Genomic DNA, 19,763 nt, shown 5'->3' with positions numbered 1-19,763 from the left:
AGCTGTATTCAACATTAGATTTATAAACCACATTCGTTTAGACTAGTTAATGCATAAGTACATGGCAGGGAAATATTCATCTTGGAACGAGGACTGAAAATAAAACAAGATCTAATTCTCCCATATCGAACTTGATGGACGACGCAATTTTCACCATTAATAATACTTTGGTGGTTCAGTGTAATAGCTGCGAGTTGCATACGTTGTTGTGTAACAAGCTGGAGCCTCGGTGTAGTAACTAGGAGCAGCGAATGTGGTGGTGGAGTGACTGGGAGCGCCGTATGTGGTAGCGTAGTACGCTGGCGCTTTTGTGGTGTTGTATTTGGAGGCTTCAGGCTGGTAGTAGCTTGGAACTGAGTAGTACTTCTGTGCCTCGGCGTAGTAGCTAGGAGTGGCATAGGTTGTTCGGTAGTATATCGGAGCTTCAGTGTAATAACTTGGTGCAGCATACGTTGTGGTGTAGTATTCGGGAGTCTTCGTAGTGTAGTATTGTGTGGCCTCAACCTCGTAATACGTGGGGGCCTCAGCGTAGTAAGCTGGAGCTGCGTAAGTGGTTGTCTAATACTACGGTGTAGTAGCTAGGAGTGGCATAGGTTGTTGTGTAGTATGCTGGAGCTTCAGTGTAATAACTTGGTGCAGCATACGTTGTTGTGTAGTACTCGGGAGCCTTTGTAGTGTGAGTAGGCTTCAGTGTAAGAAGAAGGAGCGGCGTAAGCGGTGGCGGCGTACTTCGGGATTTCTGCATTGTGGCGTGTTGCAGCATAGGTTGTGGTGTATCCAAGGGCCTTTGTAGTGTAGTATTGTGGACCCTCCGTCTTGTAATACATGGGGGCCTCAGTATAGTACGCTGGGGCAGCGTACGGGGTATGGACAAACTTTTTCGTGTAGGCAGTGTGAAGTTTGTACTGAACGGTAAAAGGAACGTATACGTTCAATGGTAAGTCCAATAGAGGCGGAATTTTCGAAAGCCATTGACAATGCACGGACAGCTAAATAATCAAAGACGTCCAATTAGCCATCGAATTAGAAACACTAATTAACAATTTGAGGTACCTTGTGTTCGACAAAAGTTGTATCTTTTGATGCGGTGAAACTCATGTCTGTCCTAATCTTTAACGGATACGAAACCGTTTCAAAAGCGGCCATCGGAGGCAAAACAAGATCAAGTTCGCGCTGGAAAAGACTATCAGTTTTGGGCAAGTTGATCATCAGCCCCCTTGTAGAACACAATCGAAGAATTTTCTCCTGAATGCACAATTTAGAATTATGAGTTTAAAAAACAGTATTGGGTAATGCTGAAATACGTTTTGGAATGCCGTGCTGCCTGTGCGAACAACTAGTTCAACCTCTTGATCGGTTCCGGCAAGAAGATCATCCGGGGTTCTGATGACCGTGACCGATGGCATCACCTCAACGACGGTAATACTGATTTTAGGGCAACTCACGTTCTGAATGAACTCTACCCGTTGACTCCTAGCCAAAAATTGACTAAGAACATAGGTGCTAGCGTGATCAGCCTATTAAAGCATACGTATATGTCCCAATGCCAACTGTTTGGGCTCTATGTCACCTTCATTTGCAGGGTCAATCGGTTGACACCAGGCACAATATTGACATTCTGAACACTCAGTTTGTGCGTATATTCTTCTTTGATGACTGAAAGGTCGGTTGGTAGAAGCCCATGACTCACCTTACGTCTAGAAATTGATCGAGTTAGGCTTCCGAGTACGAGAACCGATTAAAAAAAAAATACATAAAAAATACTTTACCCTAGGAGCTATTGGGCACTTGGACATACAAGTGCAACCGAACTTAGACTGCCATCTTGCTTAAGATGAAGTTGTTCCTTAATCGGAATAAAATCCGATGACGAAGTGTTTGCCTTTGTGGTTAAAGCAGAAACACCTAGCTTTTCGATCCCCTTTGCGTCAAGTGATTTTTCCGCCACAGATCTTTTCCCAGCAGCTTTTGATTACTTGCTGTCGTCATTTGCATTCTTAACCGCTTTGACTGTTACGGTTGTTTCATTGCATTTTACAGGGCCAGGGAAATGGTTAACCCCTTCCACTTCCGCACAAAACCGAGCAAGGTTCCTTCAGGCTTGTATCGAACTGTATACGTATATCGACCAAATCCATCATGGAAGAGCAATTGATGGACCGGAACTCATCTATGAAAAAAAATGAAAATTTATAGCTAATGGAAACAACGCATGCTGAAAAACAACTAATACCTAGAGCTGATTGAAGTAAGTAGTTGAAATACTTCATACGAGTTTCAGCATTCAATGCTGGGTAGGCTGCGATATTAGAAGAAGCTTCAATGAATCTGTGAGATTTGGCAGAATAATTATACCGTAGCCACTTAACACCGCCTATAGATTAATAATTACCTGACTTTATCGCCGATTTTCTGAAAGACTTTTCAGCAAGCTCATTTTTGAGGCTGACCAAGTTGCAGGTAAAAACGGGACAGATCTCGGCCAATCAAGCGTGCAGAACGCAACCGACCAAAATGCTTAAAAATTCTCATTGCCAGTTCACTCAGTTCCTGTAATTCATTTAGGCTTTTATGGATTATCCTATATAAAAAATGTTTACCAAATAGTGCCTTGTAAATGCTTGGCTAGAGGAAAGAGCCTCGTTATACTTATCGACAGGCGTGGGGCAGACAGCCGATTCATCTCCATAATCCGTGATGCCCGACGACGCAATGACAACTCGGCGCTACCCACAGAAGCACCTGGAAGTAGACCACATTTGCGTCCCAGTTCGTAAAGCTTATCTTTCGCCAAGTTCCAAAAAAGTGTAAACGACTCCATGGACTGCTTGCTAGTTGCTCCAGCGTGAGATTGGCAAGTCGATAAAACCTGGAGGCAAGTTAGCAGAATTCATGTTGGGATCACACCATCGACCGTGCTGACATTGAGTAATTTCAGTTCGTACATATAGCTCTGCACATATGACAAACACCGCCGAGCAACCTGAAACATTAACCAATGTTAGATGTGGTAGAATTCAAGCAAAACGAAGATGAAGTACCTCGGCTGGTTTAGATGAAATAAGCAACAGAGCAGACTGTCTGGCAAACAGATAATTGCAAAAGTCGATAACCAAAATTGTGTGGTTTTGGATCTTTTGACGTAATTCATATTGAAAGTAGTTTTCGGATTCAGGCGTACGCCGGACCAGTTGTTGGGAGTTGCTTGAAAGGCCAAAAGCCAGCCCGGAGCATCTATAGAGGCCGTTAAGAACAAGCGTTAAGACTTGGCAAAGCCTAATTTAAATCACAAAAACTAACCACCAACAGCAGAGTTTAGAACAAACTGCGTGAACAGAGCGTCCAGTTCATCATACTGCACTAATGCTTCGTCGTATAACCCCAACATTTCAAATGTAAATGCAGGCTCTTCCTAATTACTGGTAAAAAAAAATATTATTTGAGTACAAGACAGTTATTTCCTGAGCTTATCTGTCATACCTGCAACAAGAAATAGTTACAGAAATTCCAGTTCAATTCATTGCAACGTTCCCGTTGAGTACGCACTGTTTCTTCAAACTTGGTTAGCGTCCGACTAAACGCTGGCTGCCATTAGGGCTTGCCTGAGACGAAAACAAACGTTTGCCAAGATTCCGATGACTTTGTTTCCCCCTTAACTGGATCTATGACCGCTACATACACCTGAATAAAAAATATCGAAATAAACGAATGTAACGCCAAATACTACGTTACCAACTACCTTTCTGTTGTTTTCCCTCCAAAGTCGTTTTTAACTTTGTCTAGCACTGTTGTTCGAGAAAGAATTTGTTTACTTTTCTTAGAATCAGAGTTCTCTACAAGGATTATGAGCCAGTCTGAATATTCCACTTTTTTTATCGGAATGAACCAAGTTTGAATGCTTTCTCAAACATTGGCTTTGTAAGTATCAACATCCTGTAAGATGAGGCAAAAAGTGAGTAGTCAAAAGAATTTACAGTGCCCTTGTTTCGTACTTACTGGACATCCAACCCAATATGTACGAAGAACCTCAGCTCCTAATAGTTTTTTAAAACCTTTTGACTGTTCTTTGAATCCATCATTGTCATTCTTAAAGGGCTCAAAAGAGGCACTTAAAGTGACTGCTCTTGGTGGATCCCTGTAAGATCTTTTCCATTCTACTGTTTCTTGAGGTAAGCCTTGTGCCACTGCAGATTCCAATGTACTGAAGAGTTGGGTATCTCCAGAATCTTTTTAATATTTAAATTCACATAATTTTGGATATGCAAGAGTTAAGTAGAAGTTGACCTACAAGTAATAACAGGTTGTGTTTTAGAAGACATGATGCACATGACACGTCAGCAAAACTTCTAGAAGCACACTCTAGGACACCATACGGTGGCTGTTGCAGAAATTAATTTCATCTATTGTGTCAACAAATTAAAATTAATTAATTTATACAACGATCACGAATGATAATTTATCATAGTATACCTTTCTCTCACCTATCCAACTATCTGTTACAGTTTCATACCTCATAACAGTGTCCTGCCATATACCCCCATCTACTGCCCTGATTCCATCCCCCCTCAATAGATGGCCAACCGGTAAGTAGGCGACGGGTCGTCTGCTCGCAGTCACGCAGGGCAGTCTGGAACCTCGCCGTCTACTGTGTGGTTGAAAGAAGGAGCTTCGCGTTATCGCTGGCTTCCCTTCGTGAACTTGTGTGTAATTGTGTTGAACTTGTGAAAGTGTTACCCTTATTAATACACTTCATCTTGCCTGAGCTTTGGAATTACCCATCTATCCTACCGTTTACGCGTCTACCTGTCTCGCTGTCCCGGCTTTTGGGGTCCAGCGCCGGCTACATCCGTAACAATTGATGTCAGAAGAGGGATCTTAGTAGGCCATCGAACGACTTTTACAAAGTCGCCCACATCGGACCCGTATGCCGCCCACGTGAGAAGAAAATTTTCGCGTACTTGGTCGCCGCCATTGTAAATTGTCCTTACCGACGCCGAAGGGGAGTGGATCCCATCCCGCCGCGACGTCTTTGTTGAAGCGTGGAGGAACGGCACAGTTAAATATTTCAACCCCTGTTACCTATAGCCACGGGCTTTTAAATAAACAATTCCAGTGCATGATTTTTCTGACTGTGTGTAGTTAGAATTGTATTTCTTTTTTTTTCGGCGTACCTTTTGCCCGCCCCGCTTTGTGTTGGGCGTTCCGTCTTTTTTTTTCTTCTTTCCCTTTTGGGGACGGCCTACACGTTTTTGTCGAGAGACATGTTTTTTTTTTCTCTCGCTCTTTTCGTCTATTTTTTTGTTGTTGTGAGCGACCATATCGGTCTTGTCGGCATCGTTTTTTTTTGTGTGTTCCTCTCATGTACAGAAGGTACCTTTTTTGTGACATTTTCTTTTTTTCTTTCTGTTTTGCTGAGCTTTGCTCGCAATTTTTTTTTCGCTCAACATCTTTTTTGGTGGGTTGACGATTTTTTTGGTCTTGAAGTGAGACCCATTGCGAAAAGTGCTTTTTGTTTGCACTTGGTTTTGTTTTGGGTTTTGGTGTTTTGTTTTCTCTAGGAGTTTGGAGTTTTTTTTTACTTTGATTTTTGTGGCATTTAGTCCCTACTCTTTTCGTTTTTTATTAAATCTCGCTTACGGTGGTTCTGCATGTCGGATTTGGATTCCGACATTACAGACCCCTTTTACGGTTTCGAACCCGAGTACTATCTTCGGACCCCGAGAGGAACTGCTCGTGATCCGTCCGCAAGAGCTCGTATCGTCCGCCCAGTACCGCGTCCGCCTATAACGAAAACGAGGTGTCAGAAGTCCGAATTTGTTCTCACGGGAGCAGAGCCAACACCGATAAACATGGCAGACAATGCAGAGCTAATTGTGGCTCTTAATCGGTTTGCGGAAGTCGCAGCGGCTGATGGTGCGGCGAGGCAAGATCAAGTTGCCCAACTCGTCGGCATCATCCACGCACAATAACAACAAAACAACGAGGCTATCCAAGCCCTTGCTGCCGCGATACCAGCTGTGCCAAATGCCCGCCCGTCGACAATTGCTGTCGGTTCGATACCGCGCTTTTCGGGTGCTGTAGGTGAGGAAGTGCAGGGCTTCATAGACCATGTCGAGAGGGTAGCCGGTTTATAAGGCTGGACCGCGGAGAACCGTCTCCTAGTGGCTGTGACCCGCCTTGAGGGTACCGCCTCCCAATGGCACGTACAGACGGGCCATCTTTATGCTACCTGGGCGCTTTGGTCGGTCGCGTTGGTGACCAATTTCGCCCGTACACTCTGGTTTTTAGAGTGGAGCTCGCTTGTGGAAGCAAGAACGCAAAAGTCGGGAGAATCGTGTCTTGAGTACGCGTTGGACAAGCGTCGGCTGTCAAGCGACCTGAGGCGGATGTCATCAAGTTGTTGTTACGAGGTCTCGCAAACCCCATCTACGTCGCAGCTCTAACGTCACCGGTACCGGCAGACTTCACGGCTTCCCTAGCACGACTCCGGGACCTAGAGCAACTTGGTGTAACTCCCCCGTTACCAAACGTACCCGCCCCAATGTTGACGACGGAGCCTGTTTTTACAGCGCTTCCGACAAATGTTGCTCCATCGACGCCAGATTTGGCCGCACTCTTCCAAAATTTGCAGAATTGACCGCTTGGTCAACCAAATTTCATCGTCACTGTCACGACTCAACGTTAATCCCGGACCTAGTGCTCCGCGGATGGGTAATGGAGGGATTGCACCAAGAGGTCCAGTACAAAGATTGTGCTATTCGTGCAATCGACACGGGCATATCGCCAGAGATTGTCCGGCAAAAAACGACGGGGTAGTGCGTCGAGGGCAATGGCGCCCTTGAAGGGATTTTTTGTCACTGAAAGTCGCCCAGCCTTGCCTCTTATCAAGGTCTGGGTAGAAAAAGTTGGGGAAGTCACGGCACTCGTCGACTCGGGCGCCAGCATTAGTGCGGTACGGCTAAGCGTCGTGCGGAAATTTATGGACCTTCATCGGAATTCCACGAAAACTAAATTGAGAGGCGTCGACAACAAGCTTGTGCGTGTAGAGGGAGCCCTACCGTTGAACGTTAAGTGGAAGCACAATTTTGTCAAACTCAAGTCAGTCACCGTACTAAGGACCGCTCCATTTGCGTTAATCTTGGGTGTCGACTGGATTGTAAATAGTAAAACCAACATTGTAGTAAGGGGAGGGAGAATTGAATTAGTCGGGGAAGGGTAACGTGAAGAGGAAATTAAGAAATCGGAGGCGCAGGAAATTAGGGAGGGATGTAAAATAGTGGAGGAAAGTAATGTAGAAGAAAAGGATGTAAAAAAGGAGGAAATAGGGTTAATTGAGGGAAATTTAAATAAAGGGTACAGGGAAATCGAAGGGGGCGAAGGAAAGAGGGAAAAGGAAGTGTTGACGAAGGAGGAAAAGAGAGTGCGATGGGCGGAAGAGGTGCATATAATTAACGAGGAAAGCAGCAGGGAGGAAACATTTTTGGAGGAAGAAGGGAGTAATGAAGAAGATTTTGACGTAAGCAACGGTCTGATCGAGTCTTTTGCGGAGGAATCGCCTTCGAAACGACGTGGATGGATGCCAGTTAAGGCAGATGGACACCAGGTGGTTCCCCCAAACTCGCTAGTCTTTGTGAAGGGAAGATTGTCGTCAGATGTCTCTGGTACGGCTTTCGTCAAGTTTAATTGTTGTTCGAAGCCGGGAAAGGAGTGGGTGATACCAGCCAGTGTCGTGACCGTAAATAGAGGACTGACGGAGATACCCCTTGTGAATTATTCCCCTGCGGAGTTGAGACTGAGGCGACGGCATTTCTTTTGTACTGTTGAACTGAACGATGACACCGTGTTGTCTATTTTGACAGACGGGGATTCTGAAATTTGTGCCACCGTTCTTCCAGTACGTGATGAAGCCAAATTCATCACTCAAGTTAATATTGGGGAGGGACTAGACTCTGGTCAACGTGAAAAACTTATGGGTATGCTTGAACGTCGACGAAAATGCTTTCCGAAATCAAAAAGGGAAATTGGGCAAACCACTGAAGTTGAGCATCATATTGACACGGGGAATGCTGGTCCGGTGAAGTCTGCAGCATATAGGGTATCAGCGTTCGAACGTCAGATTATTGCGGAAAAGGTTGAAGAAATGTTAGAGGACGGTGTTGTCGAAGAATCTTTTAGCCCGTGGAGTTCGCCTGTCGTTTTAGTTCGTAAAGCAAAATCTGGTGACTATCGTTTTTGTATTGATTTTAGACGTCTAAATGCGGTAACGAAACGTGATGTTTATCCGTTACCTCGCATCGACGATGTTTTGGACAGATTAGCAGTTGGGCAATTTTTTTCTTGCTTGGATTTGGCCAGCGGATATTGGCAGGTGCATGTGGCGTTGGAAGACCGGGAGAAGACAGTGTTTGTCACTCCAGACGGCCTTTGTCAGTTTACACGTCTATCGTTCGGGTTGAGCAATGCCCCGGCGACGTTTCAACGTTTAATGGACAGAGTTTTGGCTGGGTTGAAGTGGCATATGTGCCTAGTTTATTTAGATAACATCTTGGTTTTTGGTCGATCTTTTGACGAGCATTGGCACGCCCAGAGTTGGTGTTAACAGCTCTAGAGCGAGCAAATTTGATTCTGAACATTGACAAATGCGTTTTCGGCGCCACCAAGGTATCCCATCTGGGACACGTAATTGATGCGGAAGGTATTCTCCCGGAAGGAGAGAAAATGCGCACTTTGACTTCCATGCCTATTACAAATTTAAAATCACAACGAGGTTTTCTTGGACTAGCGTCGTACTATCGGCGTTTTGTCCCTGATTTTGCGTCATTGGCTCACCCTTTGCACGCTCTCCTCAAAAAGAATGCTGTTTGGCGATGGACGGAACGTCACGAAGGCGCAAAGAGCAGTATTGTACCGCGTCTTACGACTGCTCCTGTTCTGGCTCATTTCAATGACGCTCCGGAAGTTACTATTCAGACCGACGCAAGCCAAACTGGTCTTGAAGCAGTGTTGACGCAAGATGTTGGTGAAGGACATCGACCTGTGACTTTCATCAGCAGAAGGCTGTCGAACACCGAAACACGGTATCACACCAATGAGTTGGAATGCTTGGCGGTGATGTGGGCACTCAAGAAGTTGCGTACGTATGTTTATGGGAGACATTTTTTCGTTAAGACGGACAGTTCAGCCGTCAAGTGGATGATGGGAAAAAGGGACTTAAAGGGGAAGTTTGCTAGGTGGGTGCTTGATTTGCAAGAGTTTATCTTCACGATAGAGCACGTGAAAGGTACGGATAATGTTGTTGCGGACACCCTGTCCAGGAACCCTGCCAACGGCATTGATTTCCTGCCAGATGATTGTCTAGCAGTCACTGTTGTAAAGCATTCTTTTAGTGATTGAAAGAATGACTTTACGTTATTTAAGACAAATTGTGATAAGAAAATAAACTCGGAAGGCGTTACCACAATGTCGAATATATTTTATTCTAATAGGCCAAAGGATAACAAAAGAATATACAATTATACGATATAAATGGGAAACGGGAATATAAAATGGAGTTATGCGAGTTTAATCTTACCGTCACTGCCGTCGCGAAGATAAAATAGAGATGATAAATGTTATACGAAAAAATAGGATAATAAGGCTGCCGGTCGCACAGGAAGCGATGAGGAGCGCTCACAATAATTATTGAATAAGATATAAAATTGAACTCACTAGTCTTTAAAATTAAACAGCACTTGTAGCACTAAGAATGAAAAACTAGAACTGGAACTGGAATCAAAACAGGAGAGAACTGAAGAGAATTGAAGAGAACTGAAGATAACTGAAACACTGAAGTGGACTGACTTTTGGGAACAAAAGGGCATTCTTTTATACTTCCACAAGAATGAGGGAAACAGCATTTCCGTCAAATGACTCCGGATGCGGAATGTCGCACACGCATTTCGTATTCATGGAAATGCATGGCGCGATGTCTTACGCATCTAGCACATCCAATCAGCAACAAGCAGGATGTCAAATATAATATAAAAATAGATTTCGGCGAAAGGGCATCAACACTTGAAGTAGGACATTTATAAGACGTAGTTTATCAAAAGAAGGGCAGTGAACGTAACATATAATTATATTGACAAGAACAACAAACAGACACAATATAATTCAAAGATTGTATTTTCTCATGGCTTCGTTACACTGTAAAGGAACCCGAAGTGGGTTACGCATCAAAAGAGTTCGCCCTCTTGCAACAGCAAGACGGCCAGCTGAGAAAAATTTTCGTAGCCTTAGACACCCTTACGCCCTGTAAAATATCCCAAGATTTTGTCATCCGTAGTAAAATTCTGTATAAAAAAAACAAACACTCTGGTAGGAAGTTGCTACTTGTTATTCCCTCTATCCTTCGTAGAAAAATCTTAGAAGCATGTCACGATTCTCCTCCATCTGGACATCAGGGTATGGAGAGAACTCTTTTTGAAATTAAAAGTCGATTTTGGTGGCCACGGCTGGGTAGAAGTGTAAAAATATTTGTACAATCATGTTCTTTCTGCCAAACACACAAACACGCAATTGGTCAGGTGGTTGGTCGGCCCATCGAACCACCATCTTCTTCGTTCCAGCTTATCGGAATTGATCACTTGGGCCCGTTTAAGGTTACTGCTTCTGGCCATCGTCATGTAATTGTCTCCATAGACAATTTGTCGAAGTGGGTCGAGGTGGCTGCTGTTCCTGACACGTCGACAAAATTTGTTACGTCGTTCCTCGAGACGAACATTATCTTTCGCCACGATACACCACAACGTATTATTAGCGACCAGGGATCAGCCTTTACGTCTCAGATGTTTGCCGAATGGGTAACACGCTGGAATATAAAACACATTTTGGCCACTGCAGAGCATCCGGAGACCAACGGACTAGTTGAACGAGTTAACCGTACACTAACCCTTGCATTATGCGCCTTCGTCAACGCTGAACATACAGACTGGGACTTACATTTAGCAGCCGCAATGTATGCTATTAATACTGCCCGCCAAGCCACAACCGAGGTAACGCCGTTTGAGTTAGTGAATGGTCGTCCACCAGTCCTGGCCATAGAAAATCTCTTTCCTTGGCCAAAGAACGAAGAAGAACCACGTACCACTTCTTTGTCACGCGTTTCGGAATTGAGGTCGTCAGCTCGTTTACGCATTATGGAAAAGCAGCAGAAAAGTAAGAAAAGAACAGATCGAGTTCGAAAGCCGGAACCCGAGCTTCTCCATGGGGACCTTGTCCTAGTTCGACGGAAGCCTAGAAAGAAAAATTCCACAAAAAAATTTCTTCCTAAATTTGTGGGGCCGTTCCAGGTGGTGCGGAAACTATCACAAACAACCTACCTAGTCGAAGATCTGCCCGCGCAACGGAAGAAATCATCGTATAGGCGTTTTAACGTCCACTTATCCAACTATCTGTTACAGTTTCATACCTCATAACAGTGTCCTGCCATATACCCCCATCTACTGCCCTGATTCCATCCCCCCTCAATAGATGGCCAACCGGTAAGTAGGCGACGGGTCGTCTGCTCGCAGTCACGCAGGGCAGTCTGGGACCTCGCCGTCTACTGTGTGGTTGAAAGAAGGAGCTTCGCGTTATCGCTGGCTTCCCTTCGTGAACTTGTGTGCAATTGTGTTGAACTTGTGAAAGTGTTACCCTTAAAACCCTTAAAACACTTTGTCTTGCCTGAGCTTTGGAATTACCCATCTATCCTACCGTTTACGCGTCTACCTGTCTCGCTGTCCCGGCTTTTGGGGTCCAGCGCCGGCTACATCCGTAACATACCTAACTAAACACCATCGCACTTATTGTTATTAAATCGTTTTAAGATAGCTTTCTACGTAGAACAAGAGTGGATGTCTAGAAATGCTTCGAACGAAAAACCTAAATAACTACCACAACCAAATAAACATATGCGTCCTGATCTTGATATATTAAAATAGTTGTGAAATAAAGGAAAACGAGGAGGAAGAAAGAAACTGCCCATTCGTCTGCTAGAACTTAATTTCTGCGTTGCCAAGTAATTTATCGTTAATAATGTAGCGAAGTGCCATTCTAAGAAAATATTGTAAAACATTAGAAAAAGGATCGAAATTCAAGGAAATGAAAAAGATAACATACCATACATTAATTTTGATTTTTTTCTTAACATAAAATTGGAATTGTGAAAATAAGAATAAATATAATAAAATGATATGTGGTAAACAAGCACAGGACGAATAAGAAAAGTCTGGCGCGCAGAATTCGATCAATGGGGCGTGGTAACCAATCATATCAAGCCCCTATTTGTGGTTTCCAGGCGTAGCATATTTACTCTGTCATTTTGTTAGCTCTTTTTACTCTAGTTTTGTTTAGAATTAGAAACTAATCGATTGCTGTTGTAGATCTTGATGGGAAGTACAAGGTTCATTATTCCATTTATTGGTTTACCAGCTAATGCAAAAATTAAGTTAAGAGAACCTACTTAGAGAAGCGACATACGTCAACAGCGAAATTTTCGGTGAAATTCACAGGTTAAAAGGGTTGAGTACCCCAACCTAGTAGTGGGAAGGTCGAAGGAAAGGTAAGTATAACAAAGAGACTCTGCGATGCCGACCTTGCTCTATAGAGGTCACCATTAGAGATAGTATCAATAATGGTGTGCACCCATCCATACCCTGATGGGAGCTTGTCTACCTGCAGCTTTCGAGCTATAGATCAGGCAAACCTCTACTTCAGAGTTACATACCCGCTGATCGGAGAACGAAGACTTCAGGAGTACACAACCGCTAACAGGGGCACCTAGGTTGGATTGGGCGAAGACTTCGGAATTACATAGGTGCCAGTAGGAAAATGAGGAGGGTCTCCGAAGAGTCTCTTTTTGCCTTGCAAGTTTGCTACCCTCGTTGAAAGATTTAATTCGGAAACACAAAATTTAACTGGGACAGTGTGTGTATCATTCGGTTAGAGGCAGAAGCAATAGCAAAGCTGTCAGAAACCAAATGAATGACAATATCGGCCTCGAAGAAGGAAAAAAAAGGAGGTTATTGTTAAAACATGCATGTCGAGCTTTTATTCAAATTCATTTCCAAGGAATAAGGGGAAAGAGGGTTTCATATAAAAATAGCTGCAATCACAAGCCTGCCAATCACAAAGAAAAATCATTAACTAAATTTAAAGAAAAGCATTTCACAACCCCAAATAGTAATGACAACATCGAGAAAGTCGGATAAATAATCTTTGGGTGTCATAACCTGGCAACATAACAGAACTATACAGTCGGCTACGTTGAAAGAAGAAGCAGTTTCTAATTTTTTATTTATTCGCTATTTTTTTTAAATCAAGAGTGGCGATACAACATAAAAAAACCAATAAAAAAATAAAAGGAAAAAATAGTAATCAGGTAAACTCAATGGCAAAAAAAGAAATGCTGAAAAGAAAAAAAAAACACGAAAAAAATAACAGCTCCAACGTGCAGGTTGGAAAACGAAAGCTGTCAAATGCAAACGAGCCACGCCTTTTTGCTTATGTTATCGATTCCAGTGTTTTGATAGATTCAAATAAATGTTCTTGTGTAGATCATGCTTTTGGTAAAGGACAGCAGACCTTGCACATCGATTTTTAAGCTATAGAAATTACATTAAACGAAATAGAATAAAAGCTTTTACCGGCTTCTCCTTCTCCGTAATCGTCCATGGATTCATTATCTTCGCTCTTGGGTGGCATTTTGGCACCGCTGCTCAAAGACGCTTTGCTGGGCGCCCGACTGCTATCGACTCTACACGTGAAAGCAAAACAAATATTCAGATTTTTACGGAATCGTCGATTTTTCAACGATTCAAACGTCTAGCTTTCGTATCTGTGTAGGCAGAGAGACGTTTATCGAGTAGAAGAGTGGAACAGCTAGTTCATTGGCTGTACGGGGAAAAGATAGGTGTATCGAAGAAGCTCCTAGACTAAATGGTTAAGACGGTATTTCTATTCTTAGTTATTGTGTTGTATTACTTTACCGTACAGACCGTCCGGGTATTTATGTGGTTGGTACGGACGGTCTGGTGAATCATGTTGTGTTGTGTTATTGTACAGATCGTCCGGGTATTTATGTCGTTGGTACGGACGATCTGGGTATTGTTTCTTGGTTGTACCTGTTCGTGGTACTGGAAGCCAAGGTTGATAGAGTAGGACGTTGGTAAAGACGTCCGATTAGACTCGCCATTTGTTACTAAAGTTATGTAAACTAGAAATATCTGTTTAAAGATTTATTTTCTAAATAATAAAGACAATTACTAGACAGAAACGTAACAGTATATCACGAACTCGAAACTGCGTTAGAAATCATATGCTGCGCTAACGTACGGTTGAGAGTATTCATGGAATCCAGCATCTTCGTTGAAGTCCTTGCGTCCGTGAGTGGCCTTCCTCTCATGGGCGCCAAATTTTCCACCTCTGTTTCGCTTAATGATGCAGACGAGGACCAAGACCAAGAGCAACAATGCAAGGGCCAGCATCATGCCGATAAACCATGCGGTAAAGGCTACGGCGGATGATCATTGTATATAAGGTCCATCTGAACATTTGAAAATAAATTAAGCGCAAATTTCGTATAGTTGATTGGGTTCCAGGTCGCGTAAAATGATGAAATTTTCGTCAAACTCATCTTCGCTTTTAATGTAGATGGTCTTGCCCTTGCATCTGAACTGGACAAAAAAGTGAGATCCCGGTGGCCATCGACTGCCGGATACCAAAACTCTGTCGTCTTCGTGATGATCAGCGACGAGTCCTGCAACTGGACGAAGCGTGGCTCTTGCTCAAAATCGATCAACTGGTCGGCGTGGAGTCACTCGATCGTCATGTTCAGCGACGAGTCGGCTACGCGTTACATCGGAAAGTGGCCGTCTGCCCGGCAGCCACTTCATAGTCTTCAGGTTCATCTCTGATGACGGTGCGCTCTTAATAAATAAATGCAGCGAATTTTAGACGTGAGATTTTTCGTTTCCCCTCAATGGAAGAAAATCATGAAATGGGCAGCTAATTAACCTTTCACGATCAGAGTTCCATTGGCATTGGCTGACCCGAATGTGTTGGTTGCGTGACACGAATATACCACTGTTAATTTCGGTTTACGCCTTTCGTCGGTTAGGGGCAACTACTATCGAGCGGTGTTTGCGATTTTCGCAAAGGTAGTCTCTGGTTAACGCTTTTCGTTCGTTAAAAACCAACGAAAAACGTTACCGCGAGTGATTTCCGCAAAGGAGCATTTGGTTAATGGTTTTCGTCGGTTTTTTTGTGTGAAATACGGCATTTGTAACCGATTTCCGCATTATAACCCTACAGTCATACATTGGCAAAGAAGACTAAACAGCATCCTTTATCGAAGTGAAAGCTTAAAATTTTTTTAACATTTGTTTTACTTGACTATTTTGACAACGTAAAGGGCCATATCATTCTAAAATCCTCCTGGAAAATGATAAAGTAAAGTTTCCTAAATAAACTTAGCAAAAGGTCAAGAACTTCAAACAATTTTTTTTTTAAACAAACGGTATTTTTTAATGCTGATATTTTCTGGTAGAATCATATATTTTGTACTTATTGATCAAAATCGATAAATATTTAGTGCCTATTAATAGTAATAAAAGGCATACAACAACTGAAATGTTACAGTTACGGATTTGTTTTCAAAATATATCTCTTTTTTTCACTCTGAACAATGAAATAGTATCGTCAGCTAATCCCCCCCGCCCTCCCATTGTCTTAGCAATTTACACGTCTGAAATTGGATGTTCAATAATTCTTACATTTATAGGAAATACAAGTTTGGTATAAGTTAAATTAAACAATCAATTTCATATCCTAATGATCTTTGAAGGCAGCTCACAACCCGTTATAATAATTGGCAATCGAAAACAGTTTAATAGTTCTCTAAACATTGGCAGCACTGGGAGATGGTTTCATCTTCTTTAAACGGGACAGGAGTTGTTTTTATTGTATAGCTCATGGAAAAACGATATAGTGCGTAATTTGGTAAGTAACATTTATGTTTGTCTGAAAATACCTGTTTCTTTTCCATTATTCTGTTCTTTTTTTGTTTTTTAAGGGTTCTCTTATATTTTGTTTTGTTTCCTTAAGAATATGGAAGAGGTTACTAAAACCATTATAGTCGAATTCGATGGGAAAGAAGAATACCAATTGGAATTCATCAGTACTTCGTCCACTTTTGATCTACAAGTGATTTGACGTATTTCAAAGCTAAATCAAGCAGATTTAGTCATGTGTCCCAGTGTGCAGACTTCGTCTTTAAAAAGCAAAGTGAGAAATTCCCAGGTCGATGGGTGACTTTGGGTGACCACTCACCAGTAAAAAATATGTGCACATTGCAATGCATGACAAAGCCTAGCTGTTCAAGAGTAATCTACCAGGATTTACATCTAGATATTTGTAAGTTAATTTTAGTTATTGTCAAATGGCATGACATTGAACATTTTTCTTAGAACAGCTTCCACTAAGAGGAACACAAGGGCACGAGAGGGTGCAGAAGAACAATTGACAATAAGTGAGAACACCACTTTCACTGTTCGTGCTACAACATCTCTGATAGAAAGTGATTCCAATTTTCTAGGGTCATGTGCAGGTATTTTCAACGATAGACAAATTTTATATTTGCTATGCGTTCCTTCTTATATTTTATTATTGTAAAAGCATATGAAGTGAGTCACCTTACACAAGGAACACACATCAATGAAAGATTACAGCCAGGTCTAGTGATCGCAGAGGAAGACGTCAATTTCCAACAAGCAGAGTCTTTGTTAGGTGGAACTAGTAAACAGGGTGTTATTGAAGTGGTTCCAAGGCAAGTACAAGCCAAACAACAATCAAGTAAGTATTATACTTTATCATAAATCATATTGAATATTAAGTTATTATAGTTTCAGGTCTTGAATTTGCTTCAAAAATTCATCGACAAATAGTCAGAAAAACATTTAGTCTACCAAGGTGCTTTGGTATATCTGTCGACAACAAACTAAAATCGAAGAAGCGGTTAAATCATTTACATCTACAAGCAGTAACGGGAGTTCTAGGGCTTGCCATTGCCGAACATACTATTGCACCTGATACTGGCACATTAAAATGGGTTGTTGTTATTTTGGTGATCGATTTCTTGCTGAATGTTATCGGATAATAAACCTGGTTGTTTCCACAACAATTCTCTATTCTTTTTTATTTTACATCCATTGAGGTTATGGGTGCATTTTTAAGTGCAAATAAAAATTATTATATGGGTCAATTTCGGTTGTATTTTATAACGATTTTCGTAAAAGCAACTTACCGAAAATCGTTTGAAAAAACCCGACGATTTTCGTTTTCAGAAAAGTACCGTCGGCTTTCGTCGGTAAAATCATGCGTCCCGTGTCCGCCGGTTTCAGACTATTTTTCCGTACGAAAACCGCTAACTAAAACTAACAGTGTACACCAGCGTCTGTAAAGGTCACATCCCTAAGAAAAGAATATGAAAAATAAATTCTATTAATAAAGTATACGATGCAGAGTGAGAAAAACGTGCAGATTGATACGCAACACGCCCGAATTATTGGACCATTTCTTAAACAATAGCCCAGCTGTTTAGACCGGAAGCGAAAAATGCGGTTGGAAAAGAAGAGGGGGGAAGAGGACGTCAAAAGTAGCTGGCCTCACAATACAATTTGAATATCGTTTTCTTCCGTTCAAAAAAAGCGCCACGATAGGACGTAAACTTATCTTTAAAAACCAAAACAAAAGGCGGTATACCTAATTTCCAGATCACCGCTGTCCATAACGCGATAGCGGCCGCACGTCAATTCCAACCCGTCGCGGATCCATTTGACGCGCGGTTTGGGCAAGCCAAAGACTTCGCACGTCAGATTGACGGCCGATCCGTCGACGGTGGCCGTGTCGTCCGGTGCGTTTTCGATGACGGGCGCCAACGCCAACACGTTCAAGTAGACATCCTCGTAGACGTAGCCGATGCTGTTGGTGGCTTTGCATCGTAGTTGCCGTGTTTCGCCCTTCAGCAGCCGCTCGATGACGATGCGATTGGGAAAAACTTTGCGGCGCAGGTTTACGGCCGTCTCTTCGATCGGTTTGCCATTGTGGATCCACTTGATTTCGGGGGCAGGCGAGCCGCCACCTCCGGCCTCAAGAGAAAATGAATCATTACTTCGACCACAGTTAATTGTGACACAATGTTTTCATGAGGCAACGTCTAAGTAATTAGAATTCATGAGGTGATCTTGTTTTTGGACAGGAGGTAGGCAATGTTTGAAATGCTTTTTCACGTGCTGTCCACAATGTTATTCTTGTTTTTTCCTTAACGCCCATCGTTCCTTATGTCCCGTACGTTTATGAATCTAATTATTAATAAACGCCATTAGGACATCCCCTGGAAAATCCGTTCTATTGATTTGAAATCTGTTTTGAATTGATAATCTGTTAAAGAGAATTAATATCTAAGAAAAGTATTTAGGGCACCAGAAAACTTTGGAAAATTCCGGGAAAGTGTTTTGGTTTAATTATCTTAAAGAAAACAGCAGTATACACGATCCAACTGAGAATTCTGTTTTTGTTCGGTCGTAGTTTACTGTTTTAACCAACTTGGTCTCCGTCTCCTAGCCAACCGTTTGGCTCTCGCATTGAGCCAAACAGTTGGCTTAAGCCAATGGTTTTACGAAGCCCCTTCTAACCAAAGCACTTTTTTTTCTTGCGCTAAATCGCTTACACACCGGCTTTGACCAGAGTCATAGAGAATATGGTAGATGATCTCCATGTTATAACTGCCATAAGGAATTTCTCGAAAGTGTCCTCGAGTTTGACGATTCCTCCCAACCACCCTCCAACCACCCCACCCGCTTAAGAGCCAATGAAAACCGGTCCCCGTGCAAAAAACCCTGCCACCTACGCACTACATGTTTAACTGAATAATGAAATTCTCATTCCGCCATTGTAAAAACCCAGAAAGCACATTGTTTCCAAATAAGGTAGGGGGCTGTGTGAGTAAAATGCCCAAGAAAAACAGGAAAAGATGCATTTTTCCTCATTGTAATTCTAATTACAATAAGGTTAATCATGTACAGTTTACAATTCTGCCACTAGAGGGCAGTGTTTTTTGCACGGCACATCGTGTGTCTTGGGGAAATTCCCTTATGGAAATTTTAACATGGAGATCATGTACCATACTCTCTATGACTCTGGTTTTGACATTTAAATTTCGTCTGCTGGGGTGACTACACTTTTTTTCTATTGGCCAATTTTGGTCAAGTAGCCCCAGGCAATATCGACTGGCGGCAATAATGGACGCCTTCAAGGTCGGAAATTTGAAACGCTACTTTAGCCATTAAGCTTTGAATTTGCATATAAAAATACTAATATAAATTAATTCCAATTTTATAAAAACATAGCTACATAAGAGATCTACATTATTTCGGAAAAGTTATGCTTTCTAATTACGATAAATAGCCGAACGAGAGGCTTTTTGAGTAAAAATTCAAAATTTATTCGCCATTATGGCAGCTTTTAGTTAGTTTTTTATTGTTTTGTAACCTCAGATAATCTAACTAATTGGAAATAATGGGTATTAAACAGAACTACAACATCCCAGAAAATGAATAGTTAATTTAAATACTAAAGATGCGTAAGTAATTAAATTTTCGATTTATTGGTAGCGTTAAGTAGCAAAATCTTTCAGCATATTATTGAATCCGCAATTTCACCAAAAGAAAACAAATTTGGCTGTGAAA

At 42.2% G+C, this 19,763-nt stretch overlaps 2 protein-coding genes and 1 pseudogene across 2 annotated transcripts; all 3 read right to left on the bottom strand.

The window, feature by feature from the left end:
* Positions 1-156: 156 nt before the first annotated feature.
* On the bottom strand, positions 157-4,398 carry LOC130695349 (trafficking protein particle complex subunit 10-like; annotated as a pseudogene).
* A 9,219-nt stretch (positions 4,399-13,617) lies between these two features.
* On the bottom strand, positions 13,618-14,558 carry LOC130695350 (neuroglian-like). The gene is made up of 2 exons (XM_057518473.2): positions 14,353-14,558; positions 13,618-13,774 (listed from the first exon to the last, which is right to left on the bottom strand). Exons 1-2 carry the CDS (start codon positions 14,505-14,507, stop codon positions 13,618-13,620), a joined length of 312 nt encoding a protein of 103 aa, XP_057374456.1. The 5' UTR covers positions 14,508-14,558.
* A 2,892-nt stretch (positions 14,559-17,450) lies between these two features.
* Positions 17,451-18,793, bottom strand: LOC130695352 (neuroglian-like). Its single transcript, XM_057518474.2, has 3 exons — positions 18,750-18,793; positions 17,779-18,186; positions 17,451-17,487 (listed from the first exon to the last, which is right to left on the bottom strand). The coding sequence occupies exons 1-3, from the start codon at positions 18,791-18,793 to the stop codon at positions 17,451-17,453; spliced, it is 489 nt and encodes a 162-aa protein (XP_057374457.2).
* Between the last annotated feature and the right edge of the window lie 970 nt (positions 18,794-19,763).

The sequence above is a fragment of the Daphnia carinata genome, chromosome 4, assembly GCF_022539665.2.
Source record: "Daphnia carinata strain CSIRO-1 chromosome 4, CSIRO_AGI_Dcar_HiC_V3, whole genome shotgun sequence".
In the NCBI taxonomy this organism is placed as follows: domain Eukaryota; kingdom Metazoa; phylum Arthropoda; class Branchiopoda; order Diplostraca; family Daphniidae; genus Daphnia; species Daphnia carinata.
Note: the sequence above shows the minus strand (reverse complement) of the source record. Positions and strands in the feature narration are given on the sequence as shown.

Bases quoted from the DNA above. Each gene is read 5' to 3' on its own strand.
- LOC130695350 (XM_057518473.2), bottom strand. From the start codon at position 14,507: ATGATGCTGGCCCTTGCATTGTTGCTCTTGGTCTTGGTCCTCGTCTGC. The intron at 13,775-14,352 runs GTACGTTAGCGC...TTTCACGTGTAG, and splicing joins TTCCATGAATACTCTCAACC to AGTCGATAGCAGTCGGGCGC.
- LOC130695352 (XM_057518474.2), bottom strand. From the start codon at position 18,793: ATGGAGATCATCTACCATATTCTCTATGACTCTGGTCAAAGCCG. The intron at 18,187-18,749 runs GTGTGTAAGCGA...CTGTGGTCGAAG, and splicing joins TATGACTCTGGTCAAAGCCG to TAATGATTCATTTTCTCTTG. The intron at 17,488-17,778 runs GTATACCGCCTT...TTCTTTTCTTAG, and splicing joins AGCGGTGATCTGGAAATTAG to GGATGTGACCTTTACAGACG.